This window comes from Conger conger, chromosome 1 (assembly GCF_963514075.1).
Source record: "Conger conger chromosome 1, fConCon1.1, whole genome shotgun sequence".
In the NCBI taxonomy this organism is placed as follows: domain Eukaryota; kingdom Metazoa; phylum Chordata; class Actinopteri; order Anguilliformes; family Congridae; genus Conger; species Conger conger.
Window position 1 is genome coordinate 6,859,358 of NC_083760.1, and position 25,463 is coordinate 6,884,820.

Sequence of the window (25,463 nt, forward strand, 5' to 3'; positions counted from 1 at the left end):
TGTGTGTGTCTGTGTGGTGTGTGTGTGTGTGTGTGTGTGTGTGTGTGGTGAGTGCATGTGTGTGTGTGAGAGAGAGACTATGTGTGTGTGTGGTGAGTGTGTGTGTGTGTGTGTGCGTGTGAGTGTGTGTGTGAGTGTGTGAGTGTGTGTGTGAGTGTGTGTGTGAGTGTGTGTGCGTGTGTGTGAGTGTGTGTGTGTATGTCTGTGTGGTGAGTGCGTGTGTGGTGAGTGCGTGTGTGGTGAGTGCGTGTGTGTGAGTGAGTGTGTGTATGTGTGTAAACGCACCCAGCTGTTCTTGCGGCCTGCGTACACCTCCATGCTGCGCCCGTAGCTGGGGTCCTGCAGCAGGGAGTCGTACTCGAACAGCAGGCGGGAGCTCTCGCGCAGCCGCTGGCACTGGTACAGGTGGTACTGCTGGATCAGCTCCTTCACCAGCTGCAGCAGGCACTCCCCGTCCTCCGCGTCCCAGCTCAGCAGGTGCTGCAGGGGGGAGAGGAGCGGGCAGAGCAGGTTACAGGGAGAGCAGGTTACAGGGAGTGGGGGTTACACGGAGAGCAGGTTACAGGGAGTGGGGGTTACAGGGAGAGCAGGTTACAGGGAGTGGGGGTTACAGGGAGAGCAGGTTACAGGCAGTGGGGGTTACAGGGAGTGGGGGTTACAGGGAGAGCAGGTTACACGGAGTGGGGGTTACAGGGAGAGCAGGTTACAGGGAGTGGCGGTTACAGGGAGTGGGGGTTACAAGGAGAGCAGGTTACAGGGAGTGGGGGTTACAGGGAGTGGGGGTTACAGGGAGAGCGGGTTACAGGGAGTGGCGGTTACAGGGAGTGGGGGTTACAAGGAGAGCAGGTTACATGGAGTGGGGGTTACAGGGAGAGCAGGTTACAGGCAGTGGGGGTTACAGGGAGTGGGGGTTACAGAGAGAGCAGGTTACAGGGAGTGGGGGTTACAGGGAGAGCAAGTTACAGGGAGTGGGGGTTACAGGGAGAGCAGGTTACAGGGAGTGGGGGTTACAGGGAGAGCAGGTTACAGGGAGTGGGGGTTACAGGGAGAGCAGGTTACAGGCAGTGGGGGTTACAGGGAGAGCAGGTTACAGGCAGTGGGGTTACAGCAAGAGCAGGTTACAGGCAGTGGGGGTTACAGGGAGAGCAGGTTTTAGAGGGGTCACACGGAGTTGTAGTGGGGTCACACGGAGTTGTAGTGGGGTCACGCGGATGGGGGTGGGGTCACATGAAGTAGGAGAGGCGACACAGCAGTCTCAGCATGCATTCCAGATTACATCATCCTCTGAACATCTCAAACCAAAACCAAAACTAAAGTAAAAATAAAACTAAAACTAAAACTAAAACTCCTAATTGTGCAACAGCTGTGAACGCCACCCATTCCCCATCCGCAACTCATTCACTAAAATAAATGTTGGACATCGGTGGAAAACACCTACTTAGATACTGCCCTTCCCAAGGATAATATGTGACATTTCTGTTGCCGCTCATAATGCTTCAGCCATCAGATCACGTCTTCAGGTCCTTTTAGAGGGTGATTTGCAACAAACATTTTTTATTTTTTTTTATAACTCAAGAGCAGGTCTTGGATTTATTGCCACCCAAATCTCCCTTTGTGGACTCCCCCCTCCACAGCAGAGTACCTGACCGCAAAGCATCTGTAAAAAAAGGGCATTTCTGAGAGGGAAGTGGGAAGCCCATTGGCCGGTGGCCTGAAAGGGGGCGGGGCTGGATGAGATGCGGGCAGGATTAAGCGGGGATCTGGGGCCGGAGATGAGAGACGGGGCACAATAACGGACTGAGATAAGGTCACGAGCCTCCTGCCCCAGCCCGAAACCAGAGCAGTACATTACATGTCTTTTGGCTGACGCTTTTATCCAAAGCAACTTACAGTTGATTAGACTAAGCAGGAGACAATCCCCCCCTGGAGCAATGCAGGGTTAAGGGCCCTTGCTCAAGGGCCCAACGGCTGTGCGGATCTTATTGTGGTTACACCGGGGATCAAACCGGCGACCTCGCGGGTCCCAGTCACGTACCTTAACCACTACGCTACAGAAGCCCCGTGCGAGGTCGGCCTGTCCGTCACGCGGGAAACCGCGGTAACGCAGGATATCCCGATCACGTGTCCCCGCGGCGACCGATTGCGCCCGAGACCCAGTGCCGAGAACATCGCCCGTTGCCTCGTCCCGTCGGTCTGGGAAGGCCGGAACGCCCGGAGCGGAGCGGGAAGCTTGAGGAAGGAGGGAGAAGGCTTACGGGACACCGCTCCGGTGCCGGGCATTCCTGCCACACAATGGAGGAGCTGGAGGATGCCAGAGCTTTACTTTGGCAAGAGAAGAAGGTGGGGGGTTGGGGGGGGGGGGAAGGAAGTGGAATTTTCCAACTGAGGCACCAGGGCTGACCAAACCTGGAGATCTACCATCCTGTAGGTTTTCGCTCCAACCCTAACAAAGCGCACCTCACTGAGCAGCTAGGGAACTCGGCCAGGCTATCCTGTGCAGTGCACGTGTGGGCGTATTTGGCCGGATGAGCGGGAAAACCACGCCGAAGAGATCCGCTCAACCACTGAAAACGTGCATCCCCTGCAAACGACCCCAGATGAGTGCAACCAGCCAGAGTGTGTGTGTGTGTGTGTGTGTGTGTGTGTGCACAACCAGCCAGAGGACCCCTAAATGTCTATTAACCCCAACTCCAGTCAACCTGAAGACAAAAATATAAAACGATTTCCAAAGCAATTGTCAATGAGCAGAGACCATCCTCCTCCTCCTCCTCCCTCTCCATGTCGGTGGCCAAACAGGGGAAACCGCTTGCAGAGAAACGCTGGATCTCGAGTGGAATAATGAAGCGAAAAGAAACGGCGGCAGGAAGCGCACTCCGCCGCTCGGGTGAACAGGAGCGCGCTCGCCTCCCGCCGGCCCGTTTGGGCTCCCGTCCGGGTCGCTGAACTATATTCGGGGGTTAATAAATATAACCGTGTGAACGTGACGCACGCCGGGGCCCAAACAAACGCAGGGCTTCACGACTTAACGAGCTCGTCGTGCGCCGCGTGAATAATTACGCTCCGATTTTAGCCGGGTTTTTCTTGCCGGGGTGACTCACCCTCCCCCTCTCTCTCTCTCTCTCTCTCTCTCTCTCTCACCGCGTCTCGCCTGCGTCTACGCGGCACACGCGCGCAGGGCTAATGTAGCGGGAGCGCGAGCGCTAACGCTAACGCTACGTCCGTCAGGCGCCGGACGCCCGCGGAGCCTGACGGGGCCGTTAGCGCCGGCTGAGCGGGCCGCTAGACCCCACGGCCGCGGGAGCGGGGGAGCGGGGGAGCCGGGGAGGGCAGGGTGTTCGCTGCGTGCGCTGCGGCCGGGGCCGGCTTCTGCCGCAGCGAGCAAACCGCGTTACCGTCAATTACCTTCCGTAACTGCGGCCCGTTTCGCCCCATGTGAAGTCGGGAGGAGAAACGAGGACGGATGTCGGCGGAGGGCAAGTGAATTAGAAAACCTGCAAGGGGCAAGGGGAGGTTTTGCACGTCATGTTTTTGCGTATGCGAGCGTAAATGCGTTCATGACGCTCGATTTTAAAATTAATGCGCTTACGGAGGGTTCAAGTCCAAGCCAACATCAAGTCAGAAGTCGCAGGTAATAAGCGTATCCCTCTCAATGAATGGTGCTTCTTCAGAGCTACACAGCCCCTTCCTACGTTCTACATAGCTCCTCATAGACCCTACATAGCTCCGCAAAATACCTTCCATAGACATTACATTACACGACATTACACTGCATTCAGCAGGTGTTTCTATCCGAAGCGACGCTCATAAAAGCAGGTATACGGCTATATGTCACTTGCGTCACCGGTGACATTACAAACCATGTGCCGATTTGCAGTTACGCACCGATTATGATGGCGTTACGCACCGATTATGATGGCGTTCTTACGACATACAAAATTGTATTGTTACAAGAAGTGGCCTCCACAGTAAAACCCGAACAGGGGACATGGGACTCTGCCTTCAGCGGCAATCTCCCTGATATTCCAGCTCAGAGCCCGGCATACCCACTCCTCCTGTCTGAGGAAGGAGTCTCACCGGATCATTTACACTGTGGGCGGGTCACGGTCGTGCTTCATCATTTATTAATTTCGTTTTTAATAAAAGCTTTTGTACGACCGGCCCTGGGCACTGGGGTTTCCCACCTGTCGCTCCGGGGAACTTCCCTCCCAGAATTCCCTGGGATGGTGACCATGGCAGCAAGCACGTATGCACCTTGTACCTCCGTCAGTGCTGAAGAAAACTGACCTTATAAACACGACCTTTATTCATTGTTAAAATTTCCCTTGAAACACACACGCACACACACACGCACCTGTGCATGCCACACACACACATACACACACACCCAGAGGCACGTACGGTACACACACAAACTTATACACACGCACACACACACACTAATACATTCTCTCTCACACATGTGCGCACACACACGCACACGCCCGCACGTTCTCTCACACACAGAAAACAAAGAGGACTGCAGAATCTTCCTGGCAGTGACGCTGGCAGGAAGTATCCCGTTACATTAACAGTGAACCACTTCCTGTTGAGAAATCCCACTGCATTGTGCAGCGGTCAGTGACTGGGCCAGACGCAGCAAGCGGTCTGTAGAACTGAAACCTGTAGAAGAATGGGCTTCTCCGTAATAACAGAACCTGTGGCCTTCCAGTACCGCCTTCTACAAAATCACGACAATCAGTACAGACCCCTTCCTTTTGTGTAAAAAAACGACATCAACATAAATTCTCACTTATTCACACACACACACACACACACACGCAGGTACGCAAACACAAGCACGTGCTCACATACACACACACACACACACATATATGTGTACACACACACACACACTTGACCTGAATAATGGCCTGGATTCCATGCCCTTAAAATTGACTCCCAATTACATTACATTACATTATTGGCATTTGGCAGACGCTCTTATCCAGAGCGACGTACAGTTAATTAGACTAAGCAGGAGACAATCCTCCCCTGGAGCAATGCAGGGTTAAGGGCCTTGCTCAAGGGCCCAACGGCTGTGCGGATCTTATTGTGGCTACACCGGGATTAGAACCACCGACCTTGCGTGTCCCAGTCATTTACCTTAACCACTACGCTACAGGCCGCCCGCAATTCAATGCAGGTCCAGACTTTCATTCCTCCAGTCTGGTCTGGTAACCAGTAATTACTCACTGACTTGGTGAACTGTACTTGTAAAGAGAAGCCAAAGACTATTTCATTGTAATGAAGTCAAAGTGAAGGAGGGATGGAGGCTGAATCCAGCCCACTGTCTGTGTCTGCGTCTGCGTCTGCATCGCAGCTGAGAGAACTGCAGAGGCCAGGCACAGCTGCGCAGACCCCGAGTAGCTCTCACCAACCTGTCTGTATGTCTGCATGCCTGTGTGTGTGTGTGTGTGTGTGTGTGTGTCAGTCTGCCTGTCTGTATGTGTGTGTCAGTTTGCCTGCCTGTCTGTCTGTGAGTCTGCATGCCTGTATGTGTGTGTGCCAGTCTGCCTGCCTGTCTGTCTGTGAGTCTGCATGCCTGTCTGTGAGTCTGCATGCCTTTATGTGTGTGTGTGTGTGTGTGTGCCAGTCTGCCTGCCTGTCTGTCTGTGAGTCTGCATACCTGTATGTGTGTGTGTGTGTGTGTGTGTGTGTGCCAGTCTGCCTGCCTGTCTGTCTGTCTGTGAGTCTGCATGCCTGTATGTATGTGTGTGTGTGTCTGCCAGTCTGCCTGTGAGTCTGCATGCCTGTATGTGTGTGTGCCAGTCTGCCTGCCTGCCTGTCTGTCTGTGAGTCTGCATGCCTGTATGTATGTGTGTGTGTGTGTGTGTGTTTTCCAAGGTATACAGTATGTATGCATGGCCCAGGAGAGATGGGGTCATCCCCTCGCCCTCTGTCTGCCAGCCTGTCTGTCTGTCCGGCCGTCTGTCCGGCCGTCTGTCTGTCTGCCTGTCTGCCTGCCTGCCTGCCTGCCTGCCTGTCTGTCTGTCTGTCTGTCTGTCTGTCTGTCTGTCTGTCTGTCTGTCTGCCTGCACGCTCAGCCCAGCGGGGGCAGAGAAAGGGCCCATTGTGTGTGGCCGCAGGAGGAAATGTGAGCGAGAGGGCAGTGATGTCAGCATTATAGGTCACGCCGTCATTTCCAGGAATGCTGGGATTCCCAACGTGTGCGGGAACAAGGAACGCCGTTGTCTGGGGTCCCTGGGGGGATAGGTTTCCGGACAGAGGGCTGGGAAGTGCTGTGTCATGAGGGAGACTCCGCACACTGCGCTACCTACACTGACGGGATGTGAGATGTGCACACACATACTGTACACACACACACACACACACGCTGTATACACACACACACACACACACACACACTGTATACACACACACACATACACATGCATGCACGAGCATGCACATACAACACAGGCATACGCACACACACGTGCAACAAGACCGTACACACACACACACACACACACACACACATAAGTATTCACATACATGCACAAGCACAGGCATGTACGCACACACACTCGCATGGGCACACACAAACACAAACACAAACACACAAACGCAGATGCACAGAACAGGCCCTACTTTAGCCTGTGATGCATTGAGCCACATTCAATAGGCAGCACTGACCTCTCTCTCTCTCTCTCTCTCTCTCTCTCTCTCTCTCTCTCTCCCCTTCCTTCCCTCCCTCCCTCCCTCCCTCTCTCACCACAGCGGAAGTGGTGGAGGAAGGGGTTGCGAAACGAGCCTGTTTTCCTGGCCTCCCCAGATGGGCTGTGGGCGAAGGACCTCTGCCGTCTTTCCCCTCTGTGGAGGAACGCCTAGTTCCTCACACCCCCCCACCCAGAGCGTCATCACCAACACACCCCCCACCCAGAGCATCACCACTGACACCCCCCCCCCACCCAGAGCATCATCACTGACACCCCCCCAGAGCATCATCACCAACACCCCCCCCACCCAGAGTGTCATCACCAACACACCCCCCCACCCAGAGCGTCATCACTGACACCCCCCCCACCCAGAGCGTCATCACCAACACACCCCCCCACCCAGAGCATCATCACCAACACCCCCCCCACCCAGACCGTCATCACTGACACACACCCCCCCACCCACAGCGTCATCACTGACACCCCCACCACCCTGAGCGTCATCACCAACACACACCCCCACCCAGAGCGTCATCACTGACACCCCCACCACCCTGAGCGTCATCACCAACACACCCCCCCCAGCCAGAGTGTCATCACCAACACACCCCCCCCACCCAGAGCGTCATCACCAACACACCCCCCCACCCCGAGCACCATCACTGACACCCGCTCTACCCTGAGCGTCATCACGAACACACACCCCCACCTTGAGCATCATCACTGACACCCCCCTCAACCGTGAGCGTCATCGCTGACATATCCCACCACCCTGAGTATCATCACCAACACACAACCCTGTACTCCGAGCGTCATCACCAACACACCCCCCCACCCCGAGCACCATCACTGACACCCCCTCTACCCTGAGCGTCATCACCAACACACAACCCTGTACTCCGAGCGTCATCACCAACACACCCCCCCACCCCGAGCACCATCACTGACACCCCCTCTACCCTGAGCGTCATCACCAACACACACACCCCCCCACCTTGAGCATCATCACTGACATCCCCCTCAACCCCGAGCATCATCACTGACACCCCCCTCAACCCCGAGCATCATCACTGACACCCCCCTCTACCCTGAGCGTCATCGCTGACATATCCCACCACCCTGAGTATCATCACCAACACACAACCCTGTGCTCCGAGCGTCATCACCAACACACCCCCCCACCCTGAGTATCATCACCAACACACAACCCTGTGCTCCGAGCGTCATCACCAACACACCCCCCCCCCCCCCCCCCCACAGCGTCATCACTGACACACCCCCCCTCTACCCCGAGCGTCATCACTGACCAGGGTGTCTCGGATGTCCCCACACTCTGCTGAAAGGACAAGCTGTCACCTACCCAAGATGCACTAGGCACACTGATAACGCTAACACAGATGGCGCACACCACCACAAGACTGACATTCTCAGACCAGTCCTGTGATTCTTCAGTCTGGTCTTGGAAAGCTACAGGGAATATAGTTTGTTATTTTCACCATGAACTCACAAACCAGTTGAAACACAAAAATCTGTATAGTCTACACTTCATTTGACCAATTCGATGCAAATGTCAAAATGCACTAGCCTATATAGATTTAATGGTGGTCCGTGGTTGAGGCTATGTTAGTGTATAAAGTCTAATGAAGGAGTCTTGGATGGGGTGGCACAATTTAGTTAAGGCCGGATAGAAGCTCATTGGCCATCAAAACTCAGTTATAACTAAGTTAGGCCCTCCATGTAGCGTCTTGCCTGTATCCGCTGTAGTGTCTGAGTCTGGCGACCTGCAGCCTCCTAGGGGGTAGATGGATTTCAACAGGGTATCTAACTGAGCTAAACTGTTAAAGGCACAATTGGTAATTTCGGACTTCTAACGGTCAAGAGAGAAATTGCAGCAACAAACAACTTCAAACCTCAACACTATTTATCCCTCCCCCTTCTCTGTAAACCTGCTGACATTAAAATACCACTGGCTATGGCAATTAGAACCAATTTTAAACCAATCAGGACAGCTATACAATGTTTTGGTACAGAGTGGCGGGCGGTCTGTATATTTTGAAACCCGAATTTAAGGACTATAAACACAGGCAGAAGGTGGGTCAAAATGTCAGTGAGTCTTTTTCAATGATAGGAAGGGACTTACATTGGTCTTGTAACAATGGTTTAACACATACATCTTACCTATTGTACCTTTAACGTTACGTGTAAATAATGACCATATGGACATCTTTATAGCTTTCGTTTCTGCGAGCCATCTGCATTTGGTGACTACTGGGATCCATAAAAAAAGGCGACATCGACGGTTTCTTTTCATAGCTCATCCATATACTTTTAGTCAGTCTTTAGCTAATGTTACAGGGACAGTTCGCATTTTTCCTAACCGTGTCGCATAGTTTTTCATCACGAATTATGTAATAAATTGGGGACATATCGGGCTCAAAGCACTCTCCGTTAGCCGTTTGTTTAGTTAGCCAAAAACTAGCCAAATAACATTTAACGGGGGCTGAAAAAGCACCACCTGCCAGCTATTTAAAATATACAATTAATAAACCAAACTCAAACAAACATGTTGTCATATGTTTATTTGCTTCCATAAATACATATACTGTCATGAAAACGTGCCAATATAACCAAACAACTGCATTTGTATTTGGGTTTGGACCACTTGCCTAAACCAACGGAAAACGATACGTTGCTTGGCTACTCTTGCTAAATGCACTTACGGCAGTCCGACTTCTCAGGGTTGCCTATGGCGACAGGTGCACCACCTGTTTTTGTTTACCCTTTCCCAAGTCGCACCTTCAGATGAGTTGCACTCGCTCTCTTTCTGAACATGTCCTCTCGATCTCGATAAGCGCCTCATACGTATATTCGGGTTGAAACGCGTAACCATCGCGAATCAGTTGAAAAATGAATGTTATCACTGGCACTCAAAATTATTTCGGTAAACCACAGTTTACAGCCAATGGAGAGTAACAGGAGAGAGGTCCAGACTAGAGGCTAAATCAGCCCACGGTTAAACCAGCTTACCTCAGCGCTTGATTATACAATTTATCAATTTGGCAATTTGGCAATTTAGTTAACACCAAGCTGGTCGGCAGGTTTTTACACCAACAGAAACAAGAGGGTCAAATGCTCGAAAGAAGGCGTCATCGGCCAATAAGCTTTGTTCCTATTATAAATTACATACAATTCATTGAGAAAAAAACAAAAAAAAAACACATCGCTAATCAAATTCACGAATATGGTAAAGACGATGGTCTGTCTGAAACGATATGAAAATGCCCAGCGCCACAGCACCGAACATGGCAGGGAAAACACGGCAAGTGCCACAAAGTCTGCCTGACAGCATTGTGGCAGAACGCGCTGGAAGGGAGCGAGGATGTGATTAACGTTCATGTCAGAATTGTACACGCAAACCATCGCTCCGCGTCAAAAACAGACCGAGACAAAGGCGGCCTTATGTGGCCTTATTCTCCACATACTGTTCTGTACACTCTCCAAATTTCGCTCGTTGCGGAAAGTTTCGGAAACAACACGCGCTTGCGAATTACACAGGAATAACTTGTCTCCTGAAATGCCAAGATGATTATACAAGGCTGAGAGGGGGAAGGGAGGGAGGGGGGGGGGGGATAGGGGGAATAAATGTCTGCTTTTCATTTAATGTGATTTTTACAGAAGTTGGCAACCTGATCCAATAAATCGCTTCTAAGTTGAGAGTAATGCATTAAACTCAAGTATTAAATTAATCTGAACAAGTCTAATTCAGAAGTGGGCTTGTGTTCCGCTTCGCCCCTGCAGAGTGCCAAGTTTAAGATCACACTAAATTCCACTTGTCATGTGTTTAGTGTTCCAGGCACTTTTATTTGGACGGGCTCCTCAGCTGCTTGTGCCTAATATTACCCTACTGTCGCGGAAACCACACACACACACACACACACATACACACATACACACACACACACACACACACTCACTCTCTCTCACACACACACACACACACACATACACACACACTCTCGCATACACACACACACATACAGACTCTCTCTCACACACTCTCATACACACTCACACACACTCACACACTCTCTCATACACACACTCACACACACTAACACACAAACACACACGCTAACACACTCACACACAAACACACACACTCACACACACACACACACACACAAACACACTAACACACTCTCTCACACTCTCTCACACACTCTCTCACACACTCTCTCACACACTCTCTCACACACTCTCTCACACACTCTCTCACACACTCTCTCACACACTCTCTCACACACTCTCACACACACTCTCACACACTCTCTCACACTCTCACACACTCTCACACACACTCTCACACACTCTCACACACTCTCACACACTCTCACACACTCTCACACACACACTCACACACACACACACACACACACAAACACTAACACACTAACACACTCTCTCACACACACTCTCTCACACACTCTCACACACACTCTCACACACTCTCACACACACACTCTCACACACACTCTCACACACTCTCACACACACTCTCACACACTCTCACACACACACTCTCACACACACTCTCACACACACTCTCTCACACACTCTCACACACACTCTCACACACTCTCACACACACACTCTCACACACACTCTCACACACTCTCACACACACACTCTCACACACACTCTCACACACTCTCACACACACTCTCACACACACTCTCACACACTCTCACACACACTCTCACACACTCTCACACACACTCTCACACACACTCTCTCACACACTCTCACACACACTCTCACACACACTCTCACACACTCTCACACACACACTCTCACACACACTCTCACACACTCTCTCACACACTCACACACACACACACACACACTCTCACACACACACTCTCACACACACTCTCACACACTCTCTCACACACTCTCTCACACACTCTCTCACACACTCACACACACACACACACACACACACACACACACACACACACACACAGTTTTGGCTGCCGTTCCCCCATTTCAGAGCCAGCCTATAACGGGCTCGACTGCAGCCATCCTGTGGAAGATTACGAAAGGGGAAAATAAAAAATCCCTAATCCCTGCGTGCTATTCCTTAAAGACCCCCCAAAGAGATTCCACCCTCTTCCCCTGTTTCAGTGAAAGAAATCGGCCCTAGTCCCAGAACGGTCCTTAAAGGAACAACAATAGTCACGTTAATAGAAAGCCGCGTCGAAGCCAATGTTCTGGGCCGTGGACACTTTCCCAAATCTGTCGTTAAAGTCTAATAATATTGAGAACATGTACAAACGCTTCGGTGGAGCAGGAAGGAAGGGGTACGAGGAGCGGGCGGTGCCCCGGTGCCTCTCTCTCTCTCTCTCTCTCTCTCTTTACAGGCCTGGCGTCGCAGGAGGAAGAGCCGCACTGAACTCACCGCCGCGCCCTGAGGAGGACGGGCACGGCGCGGTCATGACGGGTAACAGAGAGCGCTCCCTGTGTACCCAAAAACCACAGGGCTAATGGGGGGGAGAGAGGGGGGGGAGAGAGAGAGAGAGAGAGAGAGAGAGGGGGGGAGAGGGAGAGAGGGAAGAGGGAGAGAGAGTGAGGGAAGAGCGAGAGGGAAGAGGGAGAGAGGGGGAGAGAGAGACAGAGAGGGGGAGAGAGAGGGGAGAGGGAGAGAGTGGGAGAGAGAGGGAGGGAGAGCGAGGGAGAGAGAGAGCGAGGGAGAGAGAGAGTGAGAGACAGAGAGAGGGAGAGAGAGAGGGAGAGACAGAGAGAGGGAGAGAGAGAGGGGAGAGAGGGAGAGAGAGCGAGGGAGAGCGAGGGAGAGAGAGCATGTGATGTGGTGTCCATGTTTCTGTGCGCTTCTGTGTATATACATACACAGTATTATATGCGTTGCTTTGGCAATATGACTGCAGTTGTCCTGCCAATGAAGCTAATGAAATTGAAAAGACACAGATAGACGACTTGGCGATCAACAAAAAAAAAAAAAAAGAAATTGGAAAATTGGAAAGGAAAAAGTCCCTGTGTGCTGTTCGGGAAACATGAGACAGAGAGAGAGAGAGAACGGGAATTATAGTTTGGGGGGGACAGAGTTCTCACGGGGGGGGGGGGGGGTATTTCCAACCGACAACCACAGCCACGTACAACTAAATCTGCATCTGTTTTCGGTACTTTAGGTGTAACAATTTTGAGATGCCGTGGTAATGCTACTCGCTGTCACCCAGGAAGATGTGACAACACGTTTATCAGCCGGGACGGTTAAAAGGAAAGGGAATGTTAAGGTTGCCACCTCTCCCTTGGTTCCACGGATCAATGTGAAACCAAACTGTTTACCACATCTGATGCGCTTTCACTTTTAGTCAGGTTTCGCTATGACCCTTTAAGTGCCCTTCGCTGTGACAAATGTACCCCTAAGCCAAGACCTTTTTTTATTAATGGTATTTGGCAGACACTCTTATCCAGAGCGATGTACAGTTGATTAGACTAAGCAGGAGACAATCCTCCCCTGGAGCAATGCAGGGTTAAGGACCTTGCTCAAGGGCCCAACGGCTGTGTGGATCTTATTGAGGCCACATCGGGGATCAAACCACCCACCTTGCGTGTCCCAGTCATGTACCTTAACCACGACGCAACACTGTAATTCTGAGAGTGCAGGTGAAGTTTGAGCAGAGCGATTCACAATGTAAACACAAACACAAAGAGCTGGGATGGAGGAGCAGGAAGTCCCTGACATGTGGGGGGGGGGGGGGGGGTTTAAGGGGGAGAACAGTGCCAGGAAACACCTCATGACAACCTGTCAGCCCCCCCCCCCCCCCCCCCACCTCATGAACATTAAACTAGGATATATACACGCACGAGACAGGCTGGGGTGAATAGGGGGTAAAAACAATGGGCAGCCCTGTGCAGTCAGGGTAGGGGGGTGGTTAGGACGGGTGGGGGTGGGGGCAGGTCGGGACATGTCCGCCGACAGAAGCAGGCTGGCACAGGGAGGGAGAGAAGACGGGACGAAACGCCGACACGTTTTCGGAAACTCCCACCGAGTCAGGCGGGTCTGAGCATGGAGCTAATTACAGAGACGGAGAGATGGAGGGAAGAGAGAGAGAGCGACGGAGGGAGGGAGAGAGGGGGAGAGAGGAAGAGAGGGAGAGTAAGAGAGGGAGAGAGGGGGAGAGAGGGGGAAAGAGGGAGGGAGTGAGATACAGAGGTACAGGGGTAAGGTACAGAGAGGTTCTCGTGGGACAGTGCTCAGTGTCAGCAGAGACACACTGCTCTTCCAACACTACCAGCCGTGTGAGTGCATTCAGCAGCCCTACGAGAGGCGCTATATACGGCTCCCTCTTTCTCGCTCTCTCACTCTCTCCCTCTCCCTCGCTCTCTAATCCCATTACTCAATCAGGCCCTCATTTACCCCAAACGGCCAAAAGCGTAATTTACTGAACCGGGAGACCTCCAGCCGCCATGGCCGGAGTTTGACTCCTCCCACGCTCTCCCCGGCACGGTCCGAAGGAGGCCCCTTTACGAAGAGGAAAAAAGAAAAAAAAATGAAAAACTGTGACAGCGGCATTACTGGGCAACCGGCCCGGGGTCGCGACCTCTGCAGAGAGAGAGAGCTGGGCCGGTTTCCTCTGCCTTTCCCAAAACTGGCCGGCTGTAAAGCACAGGGGCTTAGCCCTCGTCTGGGTTACGCGCAGCCCAGACAGGCCTGGAGGCCACACTGAACCACACCGCGCGTTACATCACCAGATAAAAACATCTGCTGTAATCTCCCCAGCCCTTTCGACGGCTCACATCTGTGGCCAAAGAAGGGAAAAAAACAAAAACAAAAAAAAAACAAAGTGTCCCTCTCTCCACTTCAGCTGATGCGTGTGGCGAGCGTTCTGGCACAAAATGGCTGCCGTTGCATCACCCAGGTGGGTGCTCCACATCGGTGGTGGTTGAGGTGAGTTCCCCCCCCCTCCCCCCCATCACTGTAAAGTGCTTTCAGTCGCTGGCTGGTGAGAAACTGGCACTATATGAATGTAAGTTATTATTATTATTATTATTATTATTATTATTATTATCTGCTGTCGAGGGGATTCGGCCCTTGCGTGTCCGGCACTGAAATAGTTAACTGGGGACTGCTTATCTCCGTGTTAAAACGACGCTCCGTAACAGACCGCCTATTCTAACGCCTGGTCTTTCGTTTCAGTGATTCACTCTCCAAGCCGATTTTTGGTCCGCCGGAGCAAAGCAATTCGCTTGGCTTAAACCGCTAATTAAACCCTTGATCTGCGTTTGACAGCTTTTCCTGGTTACCTGGGCTTGAGGATTTTTTTTTTTGGTTTTGTTTTTTCTGCAAATGAAGTTTGTCAGAAACGTAGCCAAAAAAAACTTGAAGGTATTTTGACTGGTTTGCTAATGTTTTGAAAATAGATACATAAGTTCAACAGGTGAAACTCCACATTCAACACAGCACAGAAAAAAAGAAAAGAAAAAAAAAAAACGTGCTGAATTGAAACATCAACTCCAACTGTCTGGAAAACACTGTCTGGAAGGATTAACTAAACCACTGTTGAAATACTGCACAGTGCTTAGCGAAGAGTACAGCTCTGGTCTACACTGGAAAAACGTGAATCAAACAAACGTTTCACAGAAAATGAGTTGTCCCCCCCAGGACTTGGGTAATGTTTAAACACAGTTGTTTGGAACAACTAGGAAGGATATTTTCGGTCAGAAAAGGGGTTCCAATAAATTCCATGTAACTGGCGGTGCACCTGAGAATGACTCTCAGAAGAGTTCCTCTCTTCCAACTCCTCCTCCCCCCATCCCCCTCTCCTTCCACACTTCCCAGCAGCACTCTTCCCCCGTTCCCTGTCCCCCTACCCTGTCCCGCTCTGGTCCTTCCCAGCAGCCAATCCCGGCCGTATCCCTGTCAGCGAATGGGAGGCCTCGAGCGGACCCCTCCCGTCCTTGACCTCCCAGAATCCCATTGTGAGTTCACTTCCCCTATCTCGCCACATGGTCCTCGCACACAATGGGGGGGGGGGGGGGGGTGGTCCCAGGGTGCGGCCCCCCCAGGGGTGCCCCGGCGTCAGCCTGGTGGCTGATGGGAAACTGCACCCTCCCGGCGTTTGCCGCTGAGCGTCAGAAGTTTGGGAGCAGTCGTTCGGTTAACGGTTAATCACTCACCGCAGGAAGTCAAGACTGAGTTCAGAGGAGCCTTTTCTTTTCTTTTTCTTTTTTTTTCTTCTTTCCTGGCCGAACTGATTTACCTTAACGCAGCTTCATCAACTCAGCAGGAGCACAAACTGGCTCCAGAACAGAAAACCCCATCAAATAAAATTATAAAAGGGGTCGCCTGTAGCCTAATAGCTATTGCGCATGACCGGGACATGGAAGGTTGGTGGCTCAAGCTCCAGTGTAGCCAAGGTAAGATCTCCACAGCCCTTGAGCAAGGCCCTTAACCACCCCGTCCTCCGGGGGGGGGGGGGTTGGGGTAGTCCCCTGGTTTGTCTAATCAACTGTCAGTTGCGTTGGATAAAGGCGTCAGCTAAATAACTAACGTAATGTCAAAGAAACCCCTGCCCTGACCCAAAATGCATTCCGACCTATTTTTAACCACGAATCAGCAAGCTGCCCCAATAAAGCTAATAAATAACGTGGGGCGAGCGCCAATAAAACCAACGGCACTGTTCCCTGAACATTCAGAACAGCAGGTAAAAAAATAAAAAAAAGTTTTAGTTGCGAAACACGAGCAGGTTTAACCGTCTGAATCGGCTCAGAGAGACACCGCCGCCTCGCCCCGATTCGAACGGCGGAGGTGAACCGGGGGGACGTCAGCTTCCACACCCGCTCAGACATAATCCCCCAGAGTTACTCACGAAATCCCCCCGAAAACCGCCGCATTAACGCAGGACACCGAAACGGCAGAGCCGCTGCAACACGGCGCATTTTCACCATGATAAACGTTACGTTACATAAATATATATATATATATATAAATATATACTTCACAGCGCGCTCTCGTCAATATGAAAGCCAGAAGCAGGGCTGAACGTGTGCCAGGTTTGGCGATACTGATACCGGGATATAAAATGTCGCTTTATTACCCGTCGTTATGAACTACAGGCCCTGGGGCAGTCCTCGTTGCGGTGAAGCCGTCCGCAGACTGATCTGCAGACATGAAGCCCCCATTCCGCCGTGTCCGAGCCCCGCGGTCCAGACAACCCCCCCCCCCCCCCCCTGCCCCCCACAGACGTGTAAAAAACCCAAGATGACTTATTTATTCGCTATGCGAAAGGCGAGACTATAAATATTCTTTATGTACTTGCGTAGAAGCTATGTGAGAAATGCGAAGAAAGCTTTCTCCCTATAAATTTCCGTAATCCCAAAGTCTCTGGAGCACATAAGTCTCAGCTCGAGGGCGACGCGGGCGTACAGTAAGCAAAGGGGCCCCGTCGGCCTGTTCCGTCAGGAAGAGAGGCCGTCCGAGAGGGGAATTCTGGGCAGATCCTCCCGTCCAATCACGCTGCATCTGGCCCTGCTGACTCCCGACCGCCTGTAGATGTTTCAGCCACCCGTTTCAACGCAAGTCAATGGCAAAATAAATCGGGGACCGTTCGCATCACTGCTCCTCACTGTATTGACGCACTCAGCGGACGACCTGGATCCCAGACGTCACGACCGAATACAGTAAGGGCCCCCCCACCCTTTCCCCAACTGACAGCGCCAAGCATGGCGAGATTCCCGCGGTTTCGCAGCACTTTTCACGAGCCCGTGCAATGTCAACGGGCGACGCCGCAGTCGGTCTGTCCGCATTGTGCACGCAGTCTATGAACCGAACGCGCCCCATAGCACCCTGAGACCTGCATGAGTAACGCCGTTTAATCCGTCAATCGGTACCGTCTGAAACGGGTCGGCTCAAGCCGGCTCGTCCGTAGGCGCGTGCGGCGCACGTTCGGCCCGGGCTAAGTTAGCCAATCACATCGTGGCTAATGCGCTGTTCCGAAATAGACCGGCTACAGGCCGCGCGATCGGGCTACAGGCCGCGAGATCGGGCTACAGACCGCGTGATCGGGCTACAGACCACGCGATCCGGCTACAGACCACGCGATCGGGCTACAGACCGCGTGATCGGGCTACAGACCGCGTGATCGGGCTACAGACCGCGTGATCGGGCTACAGGCCACACGATCGGGCTACAGACCGCGTGATCGGGCTACAGACCGCGTGATCGGGCTACAGACCGCGTGATCGGGCTACAGGCCACACGATCGGGCTACAGGGCTACAGACCACGCGATCGGGCTACAGACCGCACGCCGAGCCCACTGAGGGCACACGGCCTGAGCTCACCTCTATATCTCCATATTTCCATCTTCCATATTCGCTTTCATCTCCACAAGGTGTTCAGGGTTCCTCACAGACGTCCCACCGCTGTTGCGGAACACTTAAGCCCGTTACCGAAGCAACACTAAGCTGCCCTTTGTTCGCCACGGCAACAAAAACTACAATTAGAGAATTACACAGAAAAAAAATAAAAAAAATAAAAAAATGATGTCATTAGATTACACATCTACAGTTAACAGCGAGTTATTTTTGAAAAACAGAATTAAAAAGAAGAGGCAGTAAATGCGGCACATTGTGTGCTGTAACCCTTATTTAGCGGGTAAGGCCCGTTCGGATGAAGGGGGAGCTGCCGTGTCTTGTGTAACAGGCGAGCCCGGGCCTGTCCCTCCCCGGCCGTCTGCTGCTGGAACAGCCCAACGTGAGCTCACCGCGAGCGGGAACCAGGTCAGGGGGGAGAGCGTCTACACACACACACACACACACACAGACACACAGACACACTCACTCACTCACTCACTCACTCACTCACTCACTCACTCACTCACTCACTCACTCACTCACTCACTCACTCACACACTCACTCACACACTCACTCACACACTCACTCACTCACTCACTCACTCACACACACACACACACACACACACACACACACACACACACACTCACTCACTCACTCACTCACTCACTCACTCACTCACTCACATACACATACATACACACACATATACAGAGACACACACACTCACTCACTCACTCACACACACACACACACACATACACACACACTCACACACTCACACACACTCACTCACTCACTCACTCACTCACATACACGTACATACACACACATATACAGAGACACACACATATACAGAGACACACGCATATACAGAGACACACACACACTCACTCACTCACTCACTCACTCACTCACTCACTCACACACACACACACATACATACACGTGCACACACACACACACTCATTCACATACACACACACAGACATACACACGCGCACACACACACTCACATACACTCACATACACTCACTCACACACATACACTCACACACACACACACACACACACACACTGTGTGCAGCAGGCTCTGATGGTATCCTCGTGGCATTCCTGCCCAGGCTGTGCAGAGTGATGCCCTCTGCTGCCCTGCCCTCAGTGCACCTGGGTCTGGCACTCACTAATTACCCTGCCCCAGAGGAATGCTGGGAAATAACCTGCCGCCCAGCTGCCCTGGCATAAACACACACAGAGACACACTGTACACACACACACACACACACACACACACACACTGTACATACACACACACACAGGCATGGACACACACTGAACACACACAGGCATGGACACACACTGTACATACACACACACACACATGCATGGACACACACTGAACACACACACACACACAGGCATGGACACACACTGAACACACACACAGGCATGGACACACACTGTACACACACATACACACATACACACATACACACATACACACAATACGCACAAGTACAAGGATAAGTGAGTGAGCGGCACACAGCCATGGCAGAAACGGAACACATACCCAGCGCTTTGCTGCTTTTAATCTTTGGTAGGTTGGTGCTGCTGAACAAACCGAATCAAACAAATAATTAACTGCCCAGGTGTTCAAAATGTCCCCTATTGGAACTGGAACGCAGAATACATTTCACAGCGGAGTATGTTCATTTAAATATTTACCAACAACATAACAGTCCCTTGCTAAGGGTAAGTAAATTCATTATTTGACAGGCTTGCTCGGCTGTTTAATAGTGAAATAGAATGACTCGAAGCCCTATAAGAAGTAATCTTCACAGATACTTACATACCGTCTTTATTTGCAGGCATATAGCAAGCGCATTTTATGGCCTATCAAATTTGAAATTCACAAGAGAAAGAATGACCTCTCTAGGCGATCGCGAGATCACAAGGCGGCTTTCAGAAGTTTGCGATGTTACATATCTACATCTTTATATATTTTCTGAAGTATAAAGGCCCTTTCGCTGAAACTCTGGTCCCCCCCCCCTTGAAAGAATACTGCTCAGGGGCCCTCGTCCTACCACAACACTCGTGGGCCCCTTTGATCACAGCGTATCTGCAGGAGGCGATGTTGCGTTTGCATATTGTGTAGCCCAGGTATATTTTTAGAGACGGCACCGAGATGCATTATCTGACAGAGCAGCAGAGAATGCAGTGTTCCAGATCTGAAGGGCTCTGACCCTCGCAGTGCACATCTAAACAGCACTCAGCCAACGTATGGGGCTCCAGTTCTCACACGGCCGGCTGTTGGGCGGTGGCGTGTGTGTGTGTGTGTGTGTGTGTGTGTGGGGTGTGTGTGTGTGTGTGTGTGTGTGTGTGCGTAAGGGGGGGGGGAGTTGGGGTCCTCTTTGTGAAACTCCTTTCGCCACATAAAAAGCAGCGAAATGAACGCAGGACAAAAAAAAAATGAAATAAATAAAAAAATAAGGACAGACTCCAGGGCTGTAACCATGGCGACGGCGGCTTTTCGCTGCCCGCGCGGTTACCGCCAGGCGCACGGCGGATGTCATGAGCGACTCGCCCACACACCCACTTCTGCGAGAGCACTTCTGCGTTCCCCACCCACCCACCCACTCGCGGCACACACACACACACACACGCATACACTCACACACACTCACACACACTCTCACACACACACGCTCACACACACACACACACACACGGGCTTACCGTGAAAACACGGCCCCTTACACCGCTGCCATTAACCCAGATCCAAGAGCATCATGGGAAGAAAAAAAAAAAAGATAAATCCTGAAAGACAGATTCAAGGCAATTAACCAAAGTGGCTGCTTCACATAAGGGAGTGAGGCATTACCATGGGACATCATTCACTTTATAGAACGCTCCAGTCAGAGGAAGCAATGGAGCAAAATGGCTAGGGACCTCAGACGGTAGACTCCTGGCGTCGTATCCATACCCCTTTAAGGTGCAAGATCGCAAATACAGTCCGCTCTAAAAGTATTGGAACAGCAAGGTCAAAATAAATAAATAAAAATAAATAATAAATTGGGCGGTCTGTTACAAAAAATGGATATGTTCCAAGTTGTTTAACAAACCTAGATAAAAATACCAGGAAATGAAACCTGAAATTTGATCTGTCATCTCATCTCATGTTCATCTTTTGACCTGAAACTCGATGGTCTTCAGTGTGTAGCAAAAACAAAATAATTGGCCTTGCTGCTCCAATACTTTTGGAGGGGACTGTATGCGATTAGAATGTTCCGAACAGGACTGAATGTTCTTCGCTGAACACTCTAATGCCGATGTAACAATCACTACTGGTGACTGAAAGCAATGGAATTCTAGAACTCTGGGAACTAGGAACTCTGAGCAAAAACATTCCAAAAAACCTGAATTTCTTTTTTAAGTATCCAAATGGAGTTTTGGCTGAATGTTTAAAGAAAAAAATGTCTGTACTGTTAAGAAATTGAACATATAAAAAAAAAAAATATTCCAAATGCAAAACTTCCACCATCTCTCTTGTGCCTGGTATTTTTGTGCCATTAAATTTCTCCCACTGCTTCAAAGTGCGACAGGAGTAATTAATATCCTTTAATCAGTCATCTCTTCCCACACGACTGTGTTAAAAATGGACCACAAGATAATTAGTGACGGTAAAAAATAAAAAAGAATAATTCTAAAGCTCACTGCACTTCGCCAACCTAGCCCCACTGCCTTAGACTTAATCCTGTTTCACACATGCATCTTAACCCGTTAAGCGTTCTGGAGATTTTCCACGTCGGCGACATGTGCGAATAGGACCCGGAGACAATTTTCCGTGCCTGACGTTCCTCCAGTTCGCCAGGTCGGGACCTCGTTAGGTTTACGGACACTGTCCACCTTGGCTCGAGTGTGAACTAAAACGGCAACATTTTGCGGAAGAAACCTGCGAGAGGTTGCAATGTTCTTACGTAAGACCTCTTGTTTTTCGCCACAATTTCTTTAAAAAAATGGCCCATTTGCTGAATGTGCCCTCTCAACGTTTCTTCACCAATACGAGACTTTGCACACAGGAGATATTGGACCAGCATTGTGTGATTTTTCCGAGGGAAATCTGAACATTTATTTCAGGAACAGAAAAACAGTGTCACTGTCCTTGCTTGACACGGCTTTGTCCATTGTGAGAACACCATTACGAAAGTGTCATCATCGCCGCAGAAATTGCCTGTGTGCTATACAATACTGCTCCCTGGTAAACATCTTTGTCAGGCTCAGCCAGTTTTAAGTTGTTTTTTTACCCAAAGCAGCAAGCTGGCTCTCGCCACATATCAATGACAGACAGATACTTATCTATTTATCCTGGCTGACATAATTATTTATTTAGAGTTTTGCCAAAAACAACTCTACATATAAATCTAGATTTCTTAGCTGATAACCATCTCCCGTTGTTTATCTAACAGAAGATGGCCACAGATGAGACTGTCCATTAGAACTGTCACTGTTAAACTGTTGTGTTGATAGTTTTAGCAGTGACGTAGCTCCTGTCAACGCCATAGTCCAGCGACAGAGCGTCCCTTTGACGGATGATGTGCAACGGACGCCGCCGGTCACGGCGACATTTGGTCGATACTCTGGGCGACTGGAGGCTTACAGGTGATTAAAACTAAGCCGGGGGGACAATCCCACCTGGAGCAATGTGGGGTTAAGGGTCTCGCTCAAGGGCCCACAACAGCATCGATCTCACCGAGGCCACACTGCGGTTCGGACCACCAACCTTCCGGGTCCCAGTCACGTACCTTAGCCGCCGGGCTGCAGGCTACAGGCGGCCCCAGAGACAGAACCCAGACGGCACTGTGCCTCGCAGACAGAACACGGAGTCCTCAGAGGCAGCTCCCGGCACATTAGCGCGGTTTACACATTAACCCGTAACAACGCGCGCTGACCCCGCTCACGGACCGGCCCCAACCTGCCGTCAACGCAGGAATGCGGCGGGGCAAACACGGCCGCGCCGGCGACCTATCCCACAACCCACGCCGAACAGGAAGTGACCTCATTAACCCCCAGGTCATCATCCCCCCCCCCCCCCCCCCCCAATTAACCAGCAGTCTTTACGAGTAGCGGTTTCCTGCCAGGCAAACAAACAGAAGAAAGAAGGAAAGAAAGAAAAAAAAAGTATTTAATTGATTTGTTGTGAGGATTTTCATGGCTTCGCACGCCGGGTCCCAGAGGAGAGGAGGTGAAACGCGCACAGCGGGGAGTCGCGCGCGAATATCGCACGGCTGCCATACAAATGTTCGGAAAAGGGAAAGAGAAACAAAATGTCTGGATCTAATAATAACCTCCGCAGACTGTAAACAAGACGGCGTTTTTTGTGCTGAGGCAGCGGGAATTCTGTGCGGCGGGGGAGGGAGAGGGGGAATTTCAGGCCTCCGGGGCGGAATGGGGCATGGAAAACTGTCAGTCGCGCTCCAAGCACAACAGCAGCGCGAGGAGCTGGACTTGGAGCACAGGTGTTTATTGGCCTGTGTGTGTGTGTGTGTGTGTGTGTGTGTTTGGGGCTTGGGAAAACACAGGCTTCTGCCAATTAAAGCAGCTGTTTATGAAGAGTAAACAGTAGTGTATGTGTGTGTGTGTGTGTGTATACTTGTGTGTATGTGTATGTGTATGTGTGTGTGTGTGTGTGTATACTTGTGTGTGTGTGTATGTGTATGTGTGTGTGTGTGTGTGTGTGTGTGTGTGTATGAGTCTATGTGTGAGCGTGTGTGTGTGTGTATGTGTGTGTGTGAGCGTGTGTGTGTGTGTATGTGTGTGTGAGAATGTATGTGTGTGTGTGTGTTTGTGTGTGAGCGTGTATGTGTGTGTGAGCGTGTATGTGTGTGTGCGTGTATGTGTGTGTGTGTGTGCGTGTGTGTGTGTATGTGTGTGTGTGTGTGTGTGTTTGTGTGTGTGTGTGTTTGTGTGTGAGCGTGTATGTGTGTGTGCGTGTATGTGTGTGTGCGTGTGTGTGTGTATGTGTGTGTGTGTGTGCGTGTGTGTGTGTATGTGTGTGTTTGTGTGTGAGCGTGTATGTGTGTGTGAGCGTGTATGTGTGTGTGCGTGTATGTGTGTGTGCGTGTGTGTGTGTGTGTATGTGTGTGTGTGTGTGCGTGTGTGTGTGTATGTGTGTGTGTGTGTTTGTGTGTGAGCGTGTATGTGTGTGTGCGTGTATGTGTGTGTGCGTGTGTGTGTGAGCGTGTATGTGTGTGTGTGTGTGTGAGCATGTATGTGTGTGTGTGTGTGTGTGCGTGAGTTCGCCTCACTTAGCTCCGCCACACACCGCTGCAGCCCGTCTGAGACCCATCTCTGTCTGAAATCTAAAGTGCTCAACCGAAGCAACGGGCCACGCACTCCGGGAGATCAAAGCCTCTGCGGACCTGCTCGGGCTAACGGGCTAACGAGCTAACGTGCTTCAGATGCCTTTCCTCCCGGCGCGGAAGGGCCTTCCGAACAAAGCCCAGCGGCCGCACGTTTTCACGCCGCGTCACTCACCATCGGGACAGAGCGGTGACCAGCCCTCGCGCAGTCCCCCCGCGCGAGAAAGAACGCGTGTGCCCGCTGAAAGGCCGCTTAATTGCCGATCCGATCTGCTTCCGTGCCCTCCTTTCGGCCTCAAACGAGACAAATAGGTTGACTCACAGTGACTCAGGCGCGAGATGGGATGATTAAGCTCGGCTTTCCGTGAATAAGGACCGTTGTTGCGGTACCAGGAGGGCAACAAAAACACTCGTAAGGGGGGGGGTGGGGGGGGGGGGGGGGGAGTAGGGGGCAATCCACAAATCTGCAGATAGAGAAAGAGATAAAGGAGGGAATTGTTTAAAAAATATATTTTTTTAAAAAGGCCCAAAAGCTCGACGGCCCAGCTGGAAAAACAGGCTTGGGAAAAAGAGGCGTTACGACTGCCCCGGCAGGAGTAGGGTTGCGAGCGCTGGCCTGCCGGGGGGGGGGAGGGGGGGCGCTGGGGGGGTTGGGAGGCTGGGGGGGGTGGTGAGAGGTGCTTCCCCTTGTTTTCAGCCGGATTTATGAGACGGGGGGAGCAGCAGACTCTGACACAACTGGGGGAATTTTTTTTTGTCAGCTGCGGCGCCTCAGAAATAGCCTGAGAGTACCAATTTTAGCGCTCGTAATGACGTTAAAAATAACAATAACACCGGCGTTCCGTTCCAAGCGTCTGACCGGCTCGTCTGCTGCTGCTGCTGCTGCTTCACTGGGATTTTTCCACACTGAGGCAACTTTTCCCATGCCTTCAGTCCGCTGTGTGTGTGTGTGTGTGTGTGTGCGTGTTTGTGTGTGTGCACGTGCACGTGTGTGTGTGTTAGGTGTGTGCATGTGTGTGTGTGTTAGGTG

General features: G+C 51.4%; 1 protein-coding gene across 2 annotated transcripts in view; it reads right to left on the reverse strand.

The window, feature by feature from the left end:
* babam2 (BRISC and BRCA1 A complex member 2) overlaps nucleotides 1-25,463 on the reverse strand; it is a 116,830-nt gene that overhangs the window by 73,678 nt on the left and 17,689 nt on the right. For both annotated transcript variants that reach the window (XM_061260965.1, XM_061260973.1), the window contains one exon: nucleotides 286-480. In XM_061260965.1, the coding sequence (XP_061116949.1) occupies nucleotides 286-480 (195 nt within the window). The remainder of the gene's footprint in view (nucleotides 1-285; nucleotides 481-25,463) is intronic.